Raw genomic sequence first — 19,327 nt, forward strand, 5'->3', positions numbered from 1 at the left:
GGCTCAGTGGATAGAGCATCGGCCTGCGGACCGAATGGTCCCAGGTTCGATTCCGGTCAAGGGCATGTACCTTGGTTGCAGGCACATCCCCAGTGGGGGGTGTGCAGGAGGCGGCTGATCAATGTTTCTAGCTCATTGATGTTTCTAACTCTTTATACCTCTCCCTTCCTCTCTGTAAAAAAATCAATAAAAATATATTTTAAAAATATATATATATTACTTGGAATTAACAGGGGTTTGGAACCTCTTTTATCATGTAGAGATTTGTTTTTATTGTGACAGCATTTGACCTGTAGAGATACTCTTTGGGATTTAAAAAATCTGAGGAAAGCCCAAGCCAGTTTGGCTCAGTAGATAGAACATCGGCCTGCCCACCAAAGGGTCCCAGGTTCAGTTCGGTCAAGGGCACGTACTTGGTTGCGGGCTCCTCCCCAAACCGGGCCCTGGTCGGGGCTTGTGCAGGAGGCAACCAATCGATGTGTTTCTCTCACATCAATGTTTCTCTCTCTCTTTCCTTCTCTTTTACTCTCCCTAAAAATCAATGGAAAAATACCCTCGATCTCTCCCCCTTACCCCTAACCAGTGGACACAGACAACAGGGGGTGAGGGCATGGGGGAGGGGGGCTAATGGGGGAATGAGGACACATACGTAATACCTTAATCAATAAAGAATTTTAAAAAAGAACCCTCAAGTGAAGATTTAAAAAAAATCTGAGTTGTGAAAGTTGTTATTGACTGAGGATAAGAGATCTGATTTGTTCCAAAAAGGTGCAAAGAAGCAGAATTTTAAAATTAATTAGGCAGTTTAGAAATACCCAACTAGCTGAAATACTCCAGTGCCTCAGGAATGAGAATCTCACAGTTCTCCATTATTGGCAACAGCCAAATTTAAGTCATTTTGGATTACTTGTTATATAGTGTTACAAACTGTGCAGCCTTAGAATTGTTGTGGAGTAAATTGATTTAAATATGTGCTAATCACCAGCAAATTTATTGTGTCACAAGGACAGCTATAACCAAATATTTCTGAGGAGCAGAATATAATTTGAGGGATTAGTGTTACATCTCAAATCTAACCTTTATTATGCAAAGATCAGAAATCAAAGCTGATGAACCTAAAAAGCCATTAGAGCTCCACTCAGACTAACCACCTAAAAAAGAGCTGCTTCAAATTATAAACCTTGTTGGCCATTTAAATGAGGTCCCATAATGCTCATGGAATACCTATTTTCTGAATAATCAAGGAGTAAATTTCTGCTTCAATAGCTAAATAACCTATTAGGTTCTTAGTGATCAATGGTGAAGGGAAAATATCCCTTTTAAAGCCCTGTCCTGGTGATTCCTCCCAGCTCAAAGAAAACTCAAGAGTTCAGCTAATTTAGGCAACAAAGTGACAATTATTTGATCAAACTTACATGTTGTTGTTTTTCTCTGAAGGAGAGGCAACCCCCTTCATTTGTGTCATGAGAGATACCGGAAGCTCCATTTGGTGTGGCAACAACACTGCATAATAGAAGAGATTGCTAGGAGCCAGGAAACGAATCAGATGTTATTTGGATTCAACTGGCAGTCATTATGAGCTCCAGCTCTGCCTCGGGACAATCACGAATGAAGACTATAAGGAAGACTGATTCAAAATTATGGAGACCTTTTGGAGGGCTGTAGAAGTGTTGGAGGGTCTTTTGCTCCTTGTCCAGTTGTGTCCAGATTCATATAAATCAATAAAATATTCCTTAATGGAGTATTGCTTTCAATTAGTGAACATATGCTTGAAGGAAAAGAAGAGCATAAACTAATCTGTTCTATGTTCTAGAACACTAAAGAAATGCTCCTTCACCCCAAGTGTCTGATCCTGCTAATATATCCAGAAAACTTACTTCCCTTTCTAATCCCATTTCATTTCATCTCCCTGATCAATGAAGTCACATCAAGCAGTTTTGGACATTATTGTATGTTAGTTAACTCTGCAATTTTGTTATTGGTGGTCCCCACCCTCACCCCCGATTTAATGCTAGTTAGGCTAGCATTGGATCACTGACAAGATTCTAATAATCTGTGATTTTCTTCTTGCAGCTAAAGAGGAATTGCAGAAACCATTCAGTATGCTTCAATTGGAGAATTCTGTAATTGAGAAAGTTTTCCCAAAAAAGTAAATTTTTAGTCATTTCTCTTTTAAGGAAATACCCTAGTGTGCTACTTACTGTTTCAGTTAGAAATTAAATGAAATCTCTATATGGACTGAGTTGCCACTTCTAAGGCAAATTTCTGCCAGTATTAGGATAGTGCATTTATTATTCATTCCTGATGGGACAGTCTATCTATAATCCTTACCTCTGACCACAAATAACTTCGTTGAGTTTTGAAATTATACTTTCCATTTTCCAAAGGCAAGTTTCTAAAATGAGTTCACTTATCTCGTGATGTGGTACCATCCTATTTGACTCTTAGAAATCTGATGCAGTTCTGATGTAAACTATCTATAGAATGAAGAAAGGAAAATTCCCTCAGTGAACAGAGCATGACAGCTGTAAGTTAGGACAATCAAATTGAAGCCAATTCTACAACCTCCTATGTCTTTATAAAAGACTAATCCTTCATTTGTTATCTGTGTGTAACCTTTTCATAAACTGATTTTTATGACTAGTACAAACAACCAAAAAAGCCATGTGATCAATAGTCTGTGTCCTGTTATAACATGCTGTGGTTGAGCCATCTTGTTTGTAAATAATCAAGCTCTCCAAAATCTGTGCAAACTTTTAACTTTTATCAAGAACTTATGATGTAAACAGCAGACAGAAGATAAGTTGAAATCTTCCATTTTAGCTTCTGTTGTATGTGGAATAATGTTAGGAGTTTGAAAGATGCATTCAAAGATCATCTTATTTTTCCTTTAGTGATTAGTGTCATATATGTGTGTAAATGTTTTCCTACTTTCTTTGTGCTCAGCAAAGGCAAGCAAATAAAAATTTGTGAAGTGATTGATGATGCACATTTGGGGTCAGATTTTTTTTGTTATTTCTATGTAAAGTAAAGGTGGATTTTGCAGTAAGTAATTGACATGAACAGGCATCAGAATCATGATCTACTTGAATAATTATTGAGAAGGTATCAGGAAATTGATTAAACTTCACTGAACAATTTGTAATAATTGATAGGTGAGGATCAGAAAATTCAGTATTCAGTTTGTCAAATTTGCCAGTGTGATTAAGTGATTAGAACATTTCCCTTTATTTCTTATGTGACTTTATTGGATGGATTGGCTGACTGGGAAGTCTGAGCCAGGATAGTCAACAGAAGGTGCTGACTTCTGCCCTAATAGACCGGCTCCAGTTTAGCAAAGATAAACTGACTTTAAATTTCTAGTCTTTTTATATTCACTTCGCAAATTCTGGGGTTAAGCTCTCAAGCGGCCAGAAAGACTGTCCCACATTAGCCAGTCAGACCTGTATTGCCAAAGAACCTATTTCATATTGAGTTCCACTTATTGAAATAGATTCACATCTCTGCACTGTAGATGAACATATGTCAGTGCTGCTGCCAGCCCAACGGATCTCTAATTATATTCAAATACCTTAGTGGTTTGCCTTCATCATTGCAAACAATTTAATCATGCTTATGAAATTTACTTTAAAAATGAGCAAAAAGTCACTTTATTTTTATTAGTGTAGAATGTGGAGGAACTAGTTCAACAAGATAACTCCAAACCTGTGTTTTTTTAATGTTTGGTGTGAGGGGTCAGCAGGAATTTTTATGATACGGTAAAGGAAAACATGTATCTGTATAATTAATTTATTATGTTGGTGTATGGGCTGTGAGTTCATCCTTTAGTGGTCATTTGTTACTTCATAACAACTATGCATTTGGTTCACTGTGATGATGATCTATATTTAGTGACTGCAACATGTTTATACCACTGTTTGAAATTCCATCCATGAACTTATACAAATAATGCTTATATTGATATCTTTTATTGCAAAATGTAAATTTAAAACTTGTATAATGTTCTCGTGCTTTTTGAAATAAAATATCTTATATGTGTATATTTAAAAGGAAAAAAGGGACTTCTTATGTTTGGGGATAGGGTTTGAAGTATAGAAATCTGTACCTAGAAATGAGCTCTAGTTAAAAGTTATCCTTGTGAGCCCAGACAAAATTTATTTTTAATCCTCATCTGAGGATATGTTTTTTATTGATTTTAGAGCAGGGGTGGGCAAACTTTTTGACTCGAGGGCCACAATGGGTTCTTAAACTGGACCGGAGGGCCGGAACAAAAGCATGGATGGAGTGTTTGTGTGAACTAATATAAATTCAAAGTAAACATCATTACATAAAAGGGTACGGTCTTTTTTTTTTTTTTTTTTTTTTTTAGTTTTATTCATTTCAAACGGGCTGGATCCGGCCCGCAGGCCGTAGTTTGCCCCCGGCTGTTTTAGAGAGAAAGTTAGAGAAAGAAACACCAGTGTGAGAGAGAAACATCTATCAGTTGCCTCCCATATGCACCCCAACCAGGGCTCAGGCCTGTAACCTAGATATGTGCCCTGACTGAGAATTGAACCTGCAACCTTTTGGTGCACGGGACGATGCTACAACCAACTGAACCACCCAGCCAGGGCCCAAACAAATTCTTTAAAAGACATAGATATTGCCCTAGCCAGTTTGGCTCAGTGGATAGAGCGTTGACCTGCAGACTGAAGGATCCCAGGTTTGATTCCAATCAAGGACACATGCCAGGTTGCAAGCTTGATCCCCAGTAGGGGGTGTGCAGGGGGCAGCCCATCAATGACTCTCATCATTGATGTTTCTATCTCCCTTTCCCTTCCTCTCTGAAATCAATAAAAATATTTTTAAAAAATAGGTATTTAGTGTAATGGTCTTCAAACTTTGAAACCATACACTTTATCAGTAAATTAGTTTTAAACATTGCATTATGTATTTCTATATTCATGCAATACTGCATTAATGCATTAAGTACATTCTCTTAAAATTGAGATTTTAAAAAATCAATTGAAAAATAGAATATTTCTATTTAAATATCTTAAAAGTAAATCTGTACATCCCTTTGGGTAGCACACCCTGTGGGGAGACAACTATCTAAAGCAGCACTATACAGCCCAGCAGTGTGGCTCAGTGGTTGGGCGTCAACCCATGAACCAGTGGACACCAGTTCTATTCCCAGTCATATATCAGGAAAGCAAAAGTTTTTAAAGACAATATTAAGAGCATTACATAAAGATATTAGTAATATAAAGTTTCAACTAGAACTTCAATACAATACCAAAAGAGGGAAAAGCCAAGAAAATGGACTACATAGTAAAACTATAAATTTAGACAAATTTATCAAATTAAATGGGTTAACTCACCTATTTAGGAAAATATCAGGTGAGCAACAAATAGATCCAGATGGAAAATAAAGACATTAAACCCAATTTTAAAATGGGCAAAAGATTTGCATAGCTTTTTCTCCAGAAAAGATATACAAATTGATAATAACTACATAAGAAGATGTTCAACATTATTAGTCATTAGAAAAATGCAAATCAAAACCACAATGAAATACCATTTCATACCTACCTACTAGAATGGTGATTATTGAAAAGAGAAACAATAACCTGTTGGCAAAGATGTGGAAAACTGAAACCAAACAGAGGCAGTCCTTCACTTTCTACAGGAGTGAATTACTACAAATGTGGCAAGCAATTTTAATAACCAATGGAAAATATTACTATTGTTCCATAGCCTTCAAAAATTTTGGTTAAGCCTGGCCAGTGCGGCTTAGTGGCTGAGCGTGGACCTATGAACCAGGAGGTCATGGTTCAATTCCTGGTCCGGGCACATACCCAGGTTGCAGGCTCGATCCCCAGTGTGTGGCGTGCAGAATCAATTGATTTTCTCTCATCATTGATGTTTTTATCTCTCTCTCCCTCTCCCTTCCTTTCTGTAATCAATGAAAAAATATTTTTTAAAAATAAAGCCTGCTTTAAAAAAAATTGGTTGAAAACTTACTGTCAGTTATAAATAAACTAGAGGCCCGGTGCACAAAAATTTGTGCACTTATGGGGGGCCCTCAGCCAGGCCTGTGCCCTCTCGCAGTCTGGGACCCCTCGGGGGATGACCACCTGCTGGCTTAGGCCTGCTCCCCAGGGGATTGGGCTTAAGTTGGCAATCAGACATCCCTCGGGCAGCCCAGCAGCCCTCGGGGGATGTCCACTTGCCAGCGGGGAGCAGACCTAAGCTGCAGTCAGACATCCTTAGCACTGCTGAGGAGGCAGGAGAGGCTCCCACCACCACAGCTGTACTGGTAGCCATCAGCCTGGCTTGTGGCTGAGCAGAGCTCCCCCATGTGGGAGCTCACTGACCACCAGAGGGCAGCTCCTGCATTGAGCGTCTGCCCCCTGGTGGTCAGTGTGTGTCATAGTAACCAGTCATTCCCAGTTTTTCTGCTGTTAGGGTCAGTTTGCATATTACCCTTTTACTATATAGGATAGAGACCTGGTGCACGGGTGGGGGCCAGCTGGTTTGCCCTGAAGGGTCTCCTGGATCAATGTGGGGGTCCCACTTGGGTGCCTGGCCAGCCTGGGTGAGGGGCTGATGGCTGTTTGCAGCTGATCACACCCCCTTCAGGGTGGGGGTCCCCACTGGGGTGCCTGGCCAGCCTGGATGAGGGGCTGATGGCTGTTTTCAGGCTGGCCATGCCCCCTTTAGGGTGGGGGTCTCCACTGGGGTTCCTGGCCAGTCTGGGTGAGGGGCTGAGAGCCGTTTTCAGGCTGGCCTGGGACTGAAGCTCCCAGCCTCTCCTTTTTTTCTTTTTTTTTATTCTGGGATTTATTTACCTTCTATAACTGAAACTCTGTTGCCTTCACTGGCGCTCCCAGCTCTGAGGCTGCGGCTGGCTGAAAGCAGGTATCTGGGGTTTGTTTGGCTTCTATAATTGAAACTTTGTTGCTTTTGGAGCTTAGAGCAGGCCGCGTCAGGCGGGGAAGCTTGGCTTCCTCCATCACTGGAGCAAGCAAGCCCTTCAGCTGCGTGGCTGCTGGCCGCCATCTTTGTTGGCAGTTAATTTGCATATCTCGCTGATCAGCCAATGGGAAGCGTAGCGGAGGTATGGTTAATTACCCTTTTTGTCTTTTATTAGATAGGATAGGGAAATTAAAATATTAAAAAATAAAATTTATTAGCACAATGTAAGTTATAACATTAGAAACATTGAAAATTAAAGTGTTTTATTTCTCTGTTTTTAATTAGCAAGAAAAATAAGAGTGCTTGCCTGCTTCTCTTTGTATAGTTTATGATACAGAGTGGCATCTTTCCATGCCTTGGCAAATCAACATACTTCTAAGTTTGAATCAGCTTCCAACATTTTATCCTCTGTGTTTTCAATGTTGTGAAATGCTTCCAAGAGTTCCTTTAAAGTGAAGTGGATTTTTTGCCAGTGTCATTTCTTCTGGGCCATTCATCATAACCAATTATTTAGTCTTCACTAAGTTCCTCTGACTGCATACCTAGAGTCTCAAATAGCAGTGGCGTTGACAGTGCCACAGTTAACTGTTTCTTCTGTAACATCTATACCATTTATGTTTGACCCAAGTTTCACTTCCAGCATTATCAGTTTAGTTTCTTTGCTGCACTTTTATCTTTGTTGGCTAATTTCCTCTATTAATGATCCATTCTTGTAAAATGTCACATGGGTTTATCACTGGGATACAAGGAGACAATACGATGCTTCCTCTGTGCCCTGAACTGAATAACATGTGCAATGTCCCATCACCAATGGACTTTGAAAGAAGTGGCATAATTGGTCACTGATCATGACACGCACCTGTTAGTGATTTGTAGACTGAAGAAGTAGCAGTAAAGGTCGCACTTTATGCCATTACAGTTAATATACCACTGTAAGCGAAATATGAACTGTGCTGTTGAAGGACTAATGTTAATTTGATAAAACATACTAATTGAAAATCTTGCATATAGGAACCGTGAAAACTGAGGACTTTCATCAAGCAAAACCAGAGGAGACTCTAGCAAACATCTCCCAAACCTAGATAAAGTGAACAAAAAATAATAAGGATATAGTAGACCCAAACAACATAATCACTGCGTTAGTTGGGTCCTATAGTAAGCCGATACTGAGACACTTTGGGGAGTACAAAAGGCTTAAGTTGCTGCACTAATCCATTCAGTCACAACTGGGCATATAAATTTCACACATGTTCCTGTCTTTAACAGTAGCCCTAACCTCCTCTGCTGATCTGTATCAATTACCTCTGCCAAAATAGTGACTCCTCATGCTTTCTAGTCACTGCTTACATGGAGTCCAAAAGACCCTGGCTGCAGCCATAGTTTATAGTCAGTAGGATTCTTGCTGTGTCCCCTGGCAAGAGTGAGGCCCTTAGGAACCATGACTTCTAACCCGGAAGAGCCAGAGTTGCAGAAACAGGAAGCAGAGTCCTCCAGGGAGTCATTGGGAATTATGTTGACTGGAGCTACTTCTTGGTTCCACCCCAGATATTCTTCTATTGGAAACATAGCAGCACATAAAATTTTCTGACTCAGTGCATATACTGCATCCCACACTTACAGAGCATTGCCTCTAAGCTGACACTTCAACTGCACCTGCCACAGGCCATTCCAACATTCTATCAGCTCAGCCTCTCCTGAAAACTGCAGTGTGCAATATGACCAGTGTATCTCATAGTCACGGGCCCACGCCTGAACCTCCTTACCTGGGAAGTGAGTTCCCTGACTGCATGCTATCTTGTGTGGAATTCCACGTTAGTAGAATAGGTGCTCTATAAGCCCCCACACAGTGGTGCTACCTGAAGCTCTGGGCAAACTCATACCATGCATAGGTATCTAATCTTATGAAAATGAAACCAAGATGGTGGCATAGGTAAACACCGGAAATTGCTGCCTCGCACAACCACTTCAAAAATACAACTAAAAGACAAAACGGACATCATCCAGAACCACAGGAAGGCTGGCTGAGTGGAAATTCTACAACTAGAAGTAAAGAGAAAAGCACACTGAGATTCAGAGGAGGTGTGGAAGTAAAGTGCAGAGGTACGGAGGCGTGCATGGAAAGGGCTGGCAACTGAGGACACGGTTGTCTTTTTCAATCTGGAGGAAGTCTCAAGCTCCCGACTGCTCTGAACTCCAGTTCCAGGCGAGTCTCTGGAGACCCAGTCTCATATGGGGAGAAACTGGACTGTCTGGCATCAGGCAGAACTCCAGGGTGGCTTTCTCTCAGAGGTGCTTGCAGCGATTACCTCGGGACACTGAGACATGGGGCCTCTTAGGGTAGGACTGAGAAGCAGCCATAGCTGCTTGCTCCGCCCTGTTGATCCCCTGAGACCCCACCCCACCCAAGATGTGTGAAGAGGCTTTTGCATATGAAAGGTCTGCCCCTTTGCAATCTGAAAATTACCTAACAAACTGCAGCTGGGTCAGAGAGACCCAGAACTTCCAAAAGAAGGCCCAAGGCCCCACAGCAGCTTGCATTCCTTCACAGCTGGGCCTCATCTGGGTACCTCCAAACCCCAAACAAAGAAGAGGAACCTGCAGATCTCTCCATAGCTCTTGCTGGGTAGCCTCAGGCAGAGGCTAAATTAGCACCTCCTTAGATCCAAGAGCCAGTGTACCCAGTGGTCAGAGGGGGACCATCCAATTACAACTCCTCAGATCCATAAGGGACACACTCAGGGGGCAGACTCAGTGAGCACCAAAGCCCCACTGAAGCAAGTCTTGCCCCAGAAGGGTATCTTCAGCACAGAAGTTCTCCCACTGTAGACACAGCTGATTCTCACAGCCAATTGGCCTGGAGGTCAATTCCTCCCAGTGATCCTACAACAATCAAGGCTTAATTACAACAAGACTGTGCACAAAGCCTACAAATGGGTGCACCAAGAGTGTCCACCTCAGGTAATTGGGGAGGATGAGCCACTGGACCCTATAGGACACCTAGCACAGAAAGCCACTCTATCAACACAGGGAAGCATAAAAAAATGCGGAGACAAAGAAACAGGTCACAAATGACAGAAATGGAGGAAACTAAACTACTGGATATAGAGTTCAAAACCACACTTACAAGGTTTATCAAGAATTTTCTAGAAACCGCCGATAAATTTAGTGAGACCCGCAAGTAATCTAGTGAGACCCTCGAGGTTATGAAAAAGGACCAACTAGAAATTAAGCATACACTCACTGAAATAAAGAATATTATACAGAGTTCCAACAGCAGACTAGAGGATCGCAAGAATATCAACTCAAAGATTTGAAATACAAAGAAGCAAAAAACACCCAACCAAAAAAACAAAAAGAAAAAAGAATCCATAAACATGAAGATAGTGTAAGGAGCCTCTGGGACAACTTCAAGCATACCAACATCTGAATTATGGGGGTCCCAGAAGAAGAGAGAGAGCAAGATATTGAAAACCTATTTGAAGAAATAATGACAGAAAACTTCCCCTACGTGGTGAAAGAAATAGACTTACAAGTCCAGGAAGCACAGAGAACCCCAAACAAAAGGAATCCAAAGAGGACCACACCAAGACACATCATCATTAAAATGCCAAGAGCAAAAGACAAAGAGAGAATCTTAAAAGCAGCAAGAGAAATACAGTCAGTTACCTACAAGGGAGTACCCATACGACTGTCAGCTGATTTCTCAACAGAAACTATGCAGGCCAGAAGGGAGTGGCAAGAAATATCCAAAGTGATGAATGCCAAGAACCTACAACCAAGATTACTTTACCCAGCAAAGCTATCATTCAGAATTGAAGGTCAGATAAAGAGCTTCACAGATAAGAAAAAGCTAAAGGAGTTCATCACCACCAAACCAGTATTATATGAAATGCTGAAAGGTATCCTTTAAGAAGAGGAGGAAGAAGAAAAAGGTAGAGATACAAATTATGAACAACAAATACACATCTATCAACAAGTGAATCTAAAAATCAAGTGAATAAATAATCTGATGAACAGAATAAACTGGTGAATATAATAGAATCAGGGGCATAGAAAGGGAGTGGACTAACTATTCTTGGGGGGGAAAGGGGTGTGGGAGGTGTGGGAAGAGACTGGACAAAAATCATACACCTATGGATGAGGACAGTGGGAGGGGTAAGGGCAGAGGGTGGGGTGGGATCTGGGTGGAGGGGAGCTATGGGGGGAAAAAAGAAGAACAATTGTAATAATCTGAACAATAAAGATTTAATTTTAAAAAAGAAAAAGAAAATGAAGCACTGACTGTTTTAGGATAGGAGCATCCTAGTGTAGTCAACTTGCTACCAAGCAGCTGGTTGATCTCCTTAAAGAACAATGCCCTATGAAATACTGGACTCTGTTGCTGGCAGGATGGACATTCAAAGATGATAGTAGCTCTAAGAGTCTTGGTAAGTGGAAGTCCATGTTTTTGGGCTCATGATTAACCTCCATCCATTCATGTTGCTATTGTGTCAGCTGCCAAAGGATGCTAATGTCTGAGTTATTTTAACTACTTGATTATTTAGTACCTCTTCTATAATGGATGCTTTCTGGTGAGCATGAACATCTAATGCAAAGATTTTCACACTTTGTGCACACACCAGTATATCCATCCACAGTATCATACAATATGTACTCTTTATTTTCAGATTCTTTTGCCTGTGAAATTCATCTGTGTGAACCAGAAGCTATTTCCTTGTATTGCTAAGTAGTATTCAACTATATAAATACACAAAGGCTCATCTCTTAATAATAGACATCTGGATTTTTTTCCTAATTTTTGGCTATTTATCAATAAAGAACATTTTTATACAAGTGTTTTATTGTAGACATATGCATTTGTTCCTCTTAGAGACTATGTGTATGTGTACACATAGGATGGGGCCAAAGGAGATTTACAGTTGTTCATATGGAAAATAATACAGGAATTAGTAAATAATAATACAAGAATAAACTATTTTGCGTACTCACAACTATAAGCCTACTTTTGCCACACACTGTATATCTGTGTGTGTGTGTGTGTGTGTGTGTGTATTTATATTGTGACATATATACATTATACACTGAGTGGCCAGATTATTATGAACACCCCATCAGTACTTCATTGACACTTCCAAAAATACTGAATATTGAAAACTTCCTAAGCAAATACTCTCAAGGTTTTATTATTATTTGCATAACTAATTCACTTCATTGTACTGATGGGGTGGTCATAATAATCTGGCCAGTCATAATAATCTGACCACTCAGTGTGCTTATGTATGAAGGGCTGTTTAACTTTTTAAGAAATTGTCAAATATTTTCCCAAATTTCAACTTGCTCCATATTGTTGTCAACACTTGGTATTATCTGTCTTTTTAATTGTAGCCATTTTGGTAGGTATATAGCTCATTGCCTCATTAAATTTTTGTTATAAATGTTTCCTTTTAACATTCTAGTGTAGAACCAGTGCATTCTTTTTTATTCTTAAGTATATTTTATTGATCTCAGAGAAGGACAGGGAGAGGGAGAGAGAGTGAGAATGAGAGAGAGAGAGAGAGAGAGAGAGAGAGAGAGAGAGAGAGAGAAACATCAATGATGAGAATCATTGATCAGCTGCCTCCTGTACACCCCCCACTGGGGATCAAGCCCACAACCCTGGCATGTGCGTTAATTGGAATCAAACCTGGGACCCTTTCAGTCCACAGGCTGACGCTCTATCCACTGAGCAAACCGGCTAAGGCTGTCTCATTAAATTTAATACTTTTTCTTTAGATGTTTTTGGGATATATTGTGTAGATAGGTAATATCCATTTTTCCCCTTCCCTTTCAGTATTTACACTTTTTTTTCTCCTCTTACTACATGGGCTGGAGTATAGTGTATGGCAACTTAATGGCAAGAGTAGGAAATGATCATAAAGAGCTTTGTAAGTGCTGCTAAGAAGGAAATGAGGAACTTTTCATAGATGGATAATGTGGTCCAGTTTGCATTTAAAAAGAGCTCTCTGGCTACAGTACAGAAAAAAATAAAGTCACCATGAAAGACTAGAATAGCAATTGGAATAGAGAATAATTGAATATAAAAGATAAAATATGTCTGTCTCCACTTAGTTCACATCAAGGTTAATTTTAGTAAACCAATCAATAAAGATATGCACATATTTCAAGCCAATTTTAGGATAGACATTTCCTTTAGGGAAACCAGAAGCCACTAAAAAGAACATTTTAATAAATGCTATCAAACTATTAACAAAAAGAACTTGAAATAAATGAAGCTATTGGATTCAATGTAAAATGAAAATAATGCAACTCAATGAATGCAAAATCAGTTACTAGAACTTATTTTCTTACAAACATGCCCCCATGAGGGCAAGTAAAAAGTTCCTTAAGCCAGCTTCCAGAGCTGGCTAACTAAATTGTAGTAATAGTTGATGTGGTCCTTGATCAGGAATAGAGATGAACTAAAAAAAAGTACATTACACCTGGCTGGCCCCTATATAATAAAAGCCTAATATGCTAAGTGTCTGGTTGTCTGGTTGGCCAGTCAACCAATCAAAGCATAATATGCTAATGATATCCTAAGGCCACTCAACTGCTCGCTATAATGTGCACCGACCACCAGGGGGCAGACACTTCGACTGGTAAGTTAGCTTGCTGCTGGGGTCCGGCCAATCGAGACTAAGTGAGACAGGCCGGACATGCCCTGGAGCCCTCCCGCGGTCCCTCCTCAGCTGGCCAACCTCCCACATCCCTCCCCAGCCCCAATCGTGCACCAGTGGGGTCCCTTAGCCTGGCCTGTGCCCTCTCGCAATCCGGGACCCCTTGGGGGATGTCAGAGAGCAAGTTTCGGCCTGACCCCACAGGACAGGCTGAGGGACCCCACTGGTGCATGAATTCATGCACCAGGCCTCTAGTAGTAAAATAATAAGATCATACCAATTTAGAAAATAGTGATATTCTAAGCAGAAAAGAAGGTGACAAAAGCAGAAAATTGAGTTATACAAAAAGACAAAAGCAGGTGACTTGGAGAATGTAACTCTCTTGGCTGTGACAGTCACCCAAAGCCTCAATACAATAGCTCTAGAACTACCTGCTTTACTCTTGGTCTTTCTTATTTTTTTACCTGAGTCCGCCCCTCATCCTTAGTACTAGTAAATGCCGCATTTCGTAGCATTTCCCACAACTTGGATTCCATCTCTAGGTGAAAAATTTTCAAATCTACTGTCCAGCCTTGGCCTCAGGCTTACATTTCCTACTTTTTACCTGGTAGTGTTCCTGGATCTTCAAGCTCACAGGCTCTAAAATCAAACTCATCCTCTGATCCAAACCAGTTTTTCCTCTCTTCTCTTTCTGTTAAAGTTACCACCATTGTCCAAGTCATGCAGTTTTGACATCTAAATTATTTTTTACTCTTCCTTCCACAATAACCCAGTTGCCAAATGTGCCAAGTCTCATCAATTGTTTCTTCAAATTATACCCTGCACCTTACTATCGTCATCTGACTTAAGGCTCTTCTCACACCTTCACCAGAACAGTTGCAATAGCCTCCTTGCTGGTATTCTTGCCTTTAGTTTCTTACTTTCTTGAATTCTGGATGTTGTCATACATTTAATCTTCCTAAAGCACAGATCTGATAATATCTCCAATTGATACAGTGGCTCCTCAGTAGCAATGCATGGTCAAAAACTTTCAGTGGCTCATGAAATGGAGGAGCCTCTAAAACATGGCTCCAAGTAATTTTTCTGGAGTTTTCTTCTCTTCCTTTGCAACCAGCGATACTCTAACTTTTAGCCAATTTGTAAAAACAATTTTAACAAATCCTTAAAATTTCTTCTCCACTCAAATATAGGCTGTAGATACTGACTTCCTTCCAAAGAATACAGTAGGAAAGGGGGTAGGGGGAGTGTAACTGAGCAGTGGAGGAGACTGACAAACCCTATTTCAGCCAGGTGATCCAGGTCAATATCAATAGTGATAAATCATGTTGGTGGTATGTATCCTTGCTATGATGTGATGAAAATGGCACTTTTTGCCATTTAAGCCTTAACCCCAATCTAATAATAAAAAACAAAAAAGACAAATTCCAGTAGAGGAGCATCCTACAAAATACTTGACCAATACTCCTCAAAACTTCAAAGTCATCAAAAACAAGGTTGCCATAGTCATGGGAACCTTAAGAAAACCTGACATGTAAATGTAATGCAGTAGCCTGGATGGGATTCTAGAACAGAAAAAGATAATAGGCAAAAACTAAGGAAATCTGAATAAACGATGGACTTAATTAATGCCAGTGTATCAATATTATTTTCTTAATTATAACAAATGGAACATACAAATGTATGCCGTTAATAATAGAAGAAACTGGATACGATGATATATGGGAATCTTGGCACTACCTTCTTAATTTTTCTGTAAATCTAAAACTATTCCAAAAAATAGTCTTTTTTGTTTTTGTTTTATTTTTTTTAAATATATTTTTATTGATTTCAGAGAGCAAGGGAGAGGGAGAGATAGAAGCATCAATGATGATAGAGAATCATTGATTGGCTGCTTCCTGCACTTTCCACACTGGAATCAAACCATGACCTCCTGGTTCATAGGTCGGTGCTCAACCACTGAGCCATGCCAGCCAGGCCAAAAAAAATAGCTTATTTTAAAAGTCTTATTTCCAAATGAATATTATGCAATCATTAAAAAATAATGAGGCAGATCTTTATTAATAAACTCTAAACATGTATTATTAATGAAAAAAGAAAGTTGCAGAACATTGCTGCTTGCTCTTTATATAAAGAAAAAGGATATGCAGCAGTATTTGTCTGCACATGCATAAGCAAGTACCCAAGAAACCAGAAATAGGAGTAGGGGAATTGAGCGACTGGAAGGCACGCACAAGAAGGAGGCTTACTCTTTACAATATATTGTGTGTGTGTGTGTGTGTGTGTGTGTGTGTGTGTGTGTGTGTGTGTGTGTGTGTGATGTGCCATTGAGTCAGTTCCAACTCCTGGAGACCCTGTGAATGAGTGCTGTCCACAGTGTCCTGTCCTCAACAGCCCTCCTCAGCTCCTATGAGTAGACTCATGCCTATGGCTTCTTTTGAGGGGTCAGTCCCTCTTACATTTGGTCTTCCTGTTTCCTGCGGCCTTCTATTTTTCCCAGCATTATTGTCTCTTCTAAGGAACCTTGCCTTCTTATGACGTGCCCGAAGTAGGGCAGTTTTAGTTTTATTGTTTTTGCCTCTAGTGATGTTTCTGGCTTAATTTGCACTAGGACCTATTTGTCTTTCTGATGGAATCTGTAGAGCTCTCCTCCAATACCATATTTTAAAGGAATCAGTTGTTTTTTCTATCAGCCTTATTCACTATCCAACTTTCATACTGGTGTGGATGATTTTGGTAGCTTTATTTTATTTTATTTTATTTTTAAAATATATTTTATTGATTTTTTTACAGAGAGGAAGGGAGAGAGAGAGAGAGCTAAAAACATCGATGAGAGAGAAATGTTGATCAGCTGCCTCCTGCACACCTCCTACTGGGGATGTGCCTGCAACCCAGGTACATGCCCTTGACCGGAATCAAACCCAGGACCTTTCAGTCCGCAGGCCGACTCTCTATCCACTGAGTTAAACCAGTTTCGGCGGTAGCTTTATTTTTACTTTATTGATTTTTTAGAGAGGAGAGAGAGAGAGAGAGAGAGAGAGAGAGAGAAAGAGAGATTTGTTGTTCCACGTATTTATGCATTCATTGGTTGATTCTTGTGTGTGCCCTGACCAGGGATTGAACCCACAACCCTAGTGTATCCAGACAACACTGTTGCCAGGGCCCAGTTTTGGTACCTTTTGAATATGGAACCATGTGAATATATTTTCTGTTACACAAACGAACAGGCACACACACACACCTATAAAATCAGGTACAGAGAAGATGGCCTGCCAGACCCTCCTGACATTTTGAGTGAAAGTGGACTGGGGTCTTTCCTGTCAGGAAAGAACAGGCGAGAGGCGCTAAGGACAAACCAAACCAGTTCCAAGATCCTTTCCAGAGGAGCAATAGGGCAGAGGTAGCCAGGGCTGTGAGGGACATGGAACAGTGAGTCTTGAGCTCGATCAGGAATGCTTTCGTGCAGGTCAAGTTGCCCTAATCCGTCGGTCTCTTCTGAATCCTGTCCTACGATCTGCCTTTTGAATGTTTACTTTTCTCCAGGTTCCAAGCTTACCCTGTTGCCTTCTTGCTCTGTATGCTCTTCCTTGTGGATTTCGTCCATGAAAGTCATTGATTCTATGTAGGGCCAGGAGCAAATGACAAAAGAGAGATACTAGAACTCAGTTTTATGGACTATGAGGGCTTAACACCTGGGTGAATTGGAATAGTGTAAAGGTAGGGGGCATCACTATACTGCATTGGTTTACTTCTGGGTTCTTGTCATTGTCTCTTTATTGTGTGTGCATGACTCTAGGCTAGGCACTGTGAAAAGGTTAATAAGTTTGCTCCTGCAGAGTAGGGCTTTGTAATTTGAAAAAGGCCAACACAATTACTGTCCAACGAATAAAATGGCATGAGGTCAAAGCAACAATTGAAAGAAGCATCAAAATAAGCCTGATTTAAATTTTTAAAATTTTTAGTTATAATTCTTAGAAAAGATAATGATGGGGGGGGGGCTTATAATCTAATAAACATAGCACCTGAGTTAATCTGAAAGATAATCATATTAGTTTGAAGTTCTGAAATACATATACGTGTGGGAACAGAGGGTTAAGTGTTTTTTCTTTTCTAAGTTTCATTTCTCGAGCCAGTGCACCTGCATTCTCCCTTTGATCGTGAACAATGTGATGGAGGAGGTGATTCAACTGCGGACAATATATACTGTACCCGGCATGCAAGCAGGACTGTTAAGCATGACCTGGCTGACCCCACGCCGTCATCTCATTGCCTGACAACCAAGAGCAATGGTTGACGTCTGCTGACGTCCAGGACTGCATGCAATTGCATTCTGTTCCCAACCTCACCCCAGCCCATCTTTCCTATATAATCCTGTCCCCTGCACCTTATAGTCAAGACAGGTTTTGGATCCTTGTAAACTCCCTATCTTATTGGTTCTCAATAAACGTTTATATGATTCAACCCTGCCTTCCTTATTGCGACAGGCAGCCTAAGCCCATCTGGGGGGTTCCCAGCAACAATGACACGAACCATAGGAAGTTACAGCTTTTTCTTGACGTTGACAATGGAGAAAAGGGGCAGGAGCCAAGGGATATGAGCAACTGCTAGTAACTAAAAAAAGCAAGGGATCTGAACATAGAATTTTATTTCTCTTAGGTAAATATCTAAAAGTTAAACCACTGGATAATAGGGTAGATATATTTTCACATCTTTTTTCCTGATGCGAATGTACCATTTTATATCCCAACCACCAATATATGAGAGCTCTGCTTACTCCACATCTTCATAAACATTTGATGCTGTCAGTCTTTTTAATTTTAGCCATATTTTGGGTGTGTTATTTTTTTGCCCCCTTTTCTATTGGTTTTTATTGCCCTTGATTTTTAAAGAGTTTTTAATGTATTCAAGATATTACCTCTTCATGTGTGACATACATTCTGATTTTTTTGTTAGTAACTTTGACTTTATCTTTAAAGTTTTTGTAGCTGAAAAAATTTTTTTTTTTGTAAATCCTCACCTGAGGATATTTTTTCATTGATTTTTAGAGAGAGTGGAAGAGAAAGGGAAAGACAGAGAGAAACATCAATGTGAGAGAAGCACATCGATTGGTTGCCTCCTGCAGGAGCCCCGACCAGGGACCAGGCAGGGAGGAACCTGCAACTAAGCTACATGCCCTTGACCATAATCGAGCCTGGGAACCTTGGTCTGCAGGCGAACACTCTATCCACTGAGCCAAACTGGCTAGGGCTATAGTTGAAATGTTTTATCTTTTTCCCCCCCATTATGTCTGGATCTCAGGTCAGAGTTATAAATCCACTTCTTACACCCAGGTTTAAAGGAATTCATCCATGTTTTCTTCTTGTAATTGTATTGTTTCATTTTCCCCACTAGATCTCTGATCCATTTGGAGTTTATTTGCCTGTGGTCCAATTTTATTATATTTTTTAAATGGTTCTCTGGTTATCTGAACACAATTTCTATAAAGATCCATCTTTGTCCTATTTGAGATGCCACTTTTATAATATATCAAATGTACTTGTCTATTTCCAAACTTCCTATTTCACTCAATGAAAATTAAAGTTTTAAGATTTTTATTTTTCTAGCAATTGATTTTTTGGAAATCTGTGTGAGCCTGAAAAACAAAGTTTCAATTTACTAGGAAAGAGGAGTTAGGAGAGTATCCTTCTGCAAGCAGATAGGCTAGATCTCATTTTCAA

At 40.2% G+C, this 19,327-nt stretch overlaps 1 protein-coding gene across 4 annotated transcripts in view; it reads left to right on the plus strand.

Moving 5' to 3' along the window:
- Positions 1–4,040, plus strand: part of UBR1 (ubiquitin protein ligase E3 component n-recognin 1) — a 145,649-nt gene extending 141,609 nt beyond the window's left edge. For all 4 annotated transcript variants that reach the window (XM_059703687.1, XM_059703708.1, XM_059703698.1 and 1 more), the window contains one exon: positions 1,438–4,040. In XM_059703687.1, the coding sequence (XP_059559670.1) occupies positions 1,438–1,579 (142 nt within the window). In that variant the 3' untranslated portion in view covers positions 1,580–4,040. The remainder of the gene's footprint in view (positions 1–1,437) is intronic.
- Positions 4,041–19,327: the final 15,287 nt, after the last annotated feature.

The sequence above is a fragment of the Myotis daubentonii genome, chromosome 1, assembly GCF_963259705.1.
Source record: "Myotis daubentonii chromosome 1, mMyoDau2.1, whole genome shotgun sequence".
Lineage (NCBI taxonomy): Eukaryota > Metazoa > Chordata > Mammalia > Chiroptera > Vespertilionidae > Myotis > Myotis daubentonii.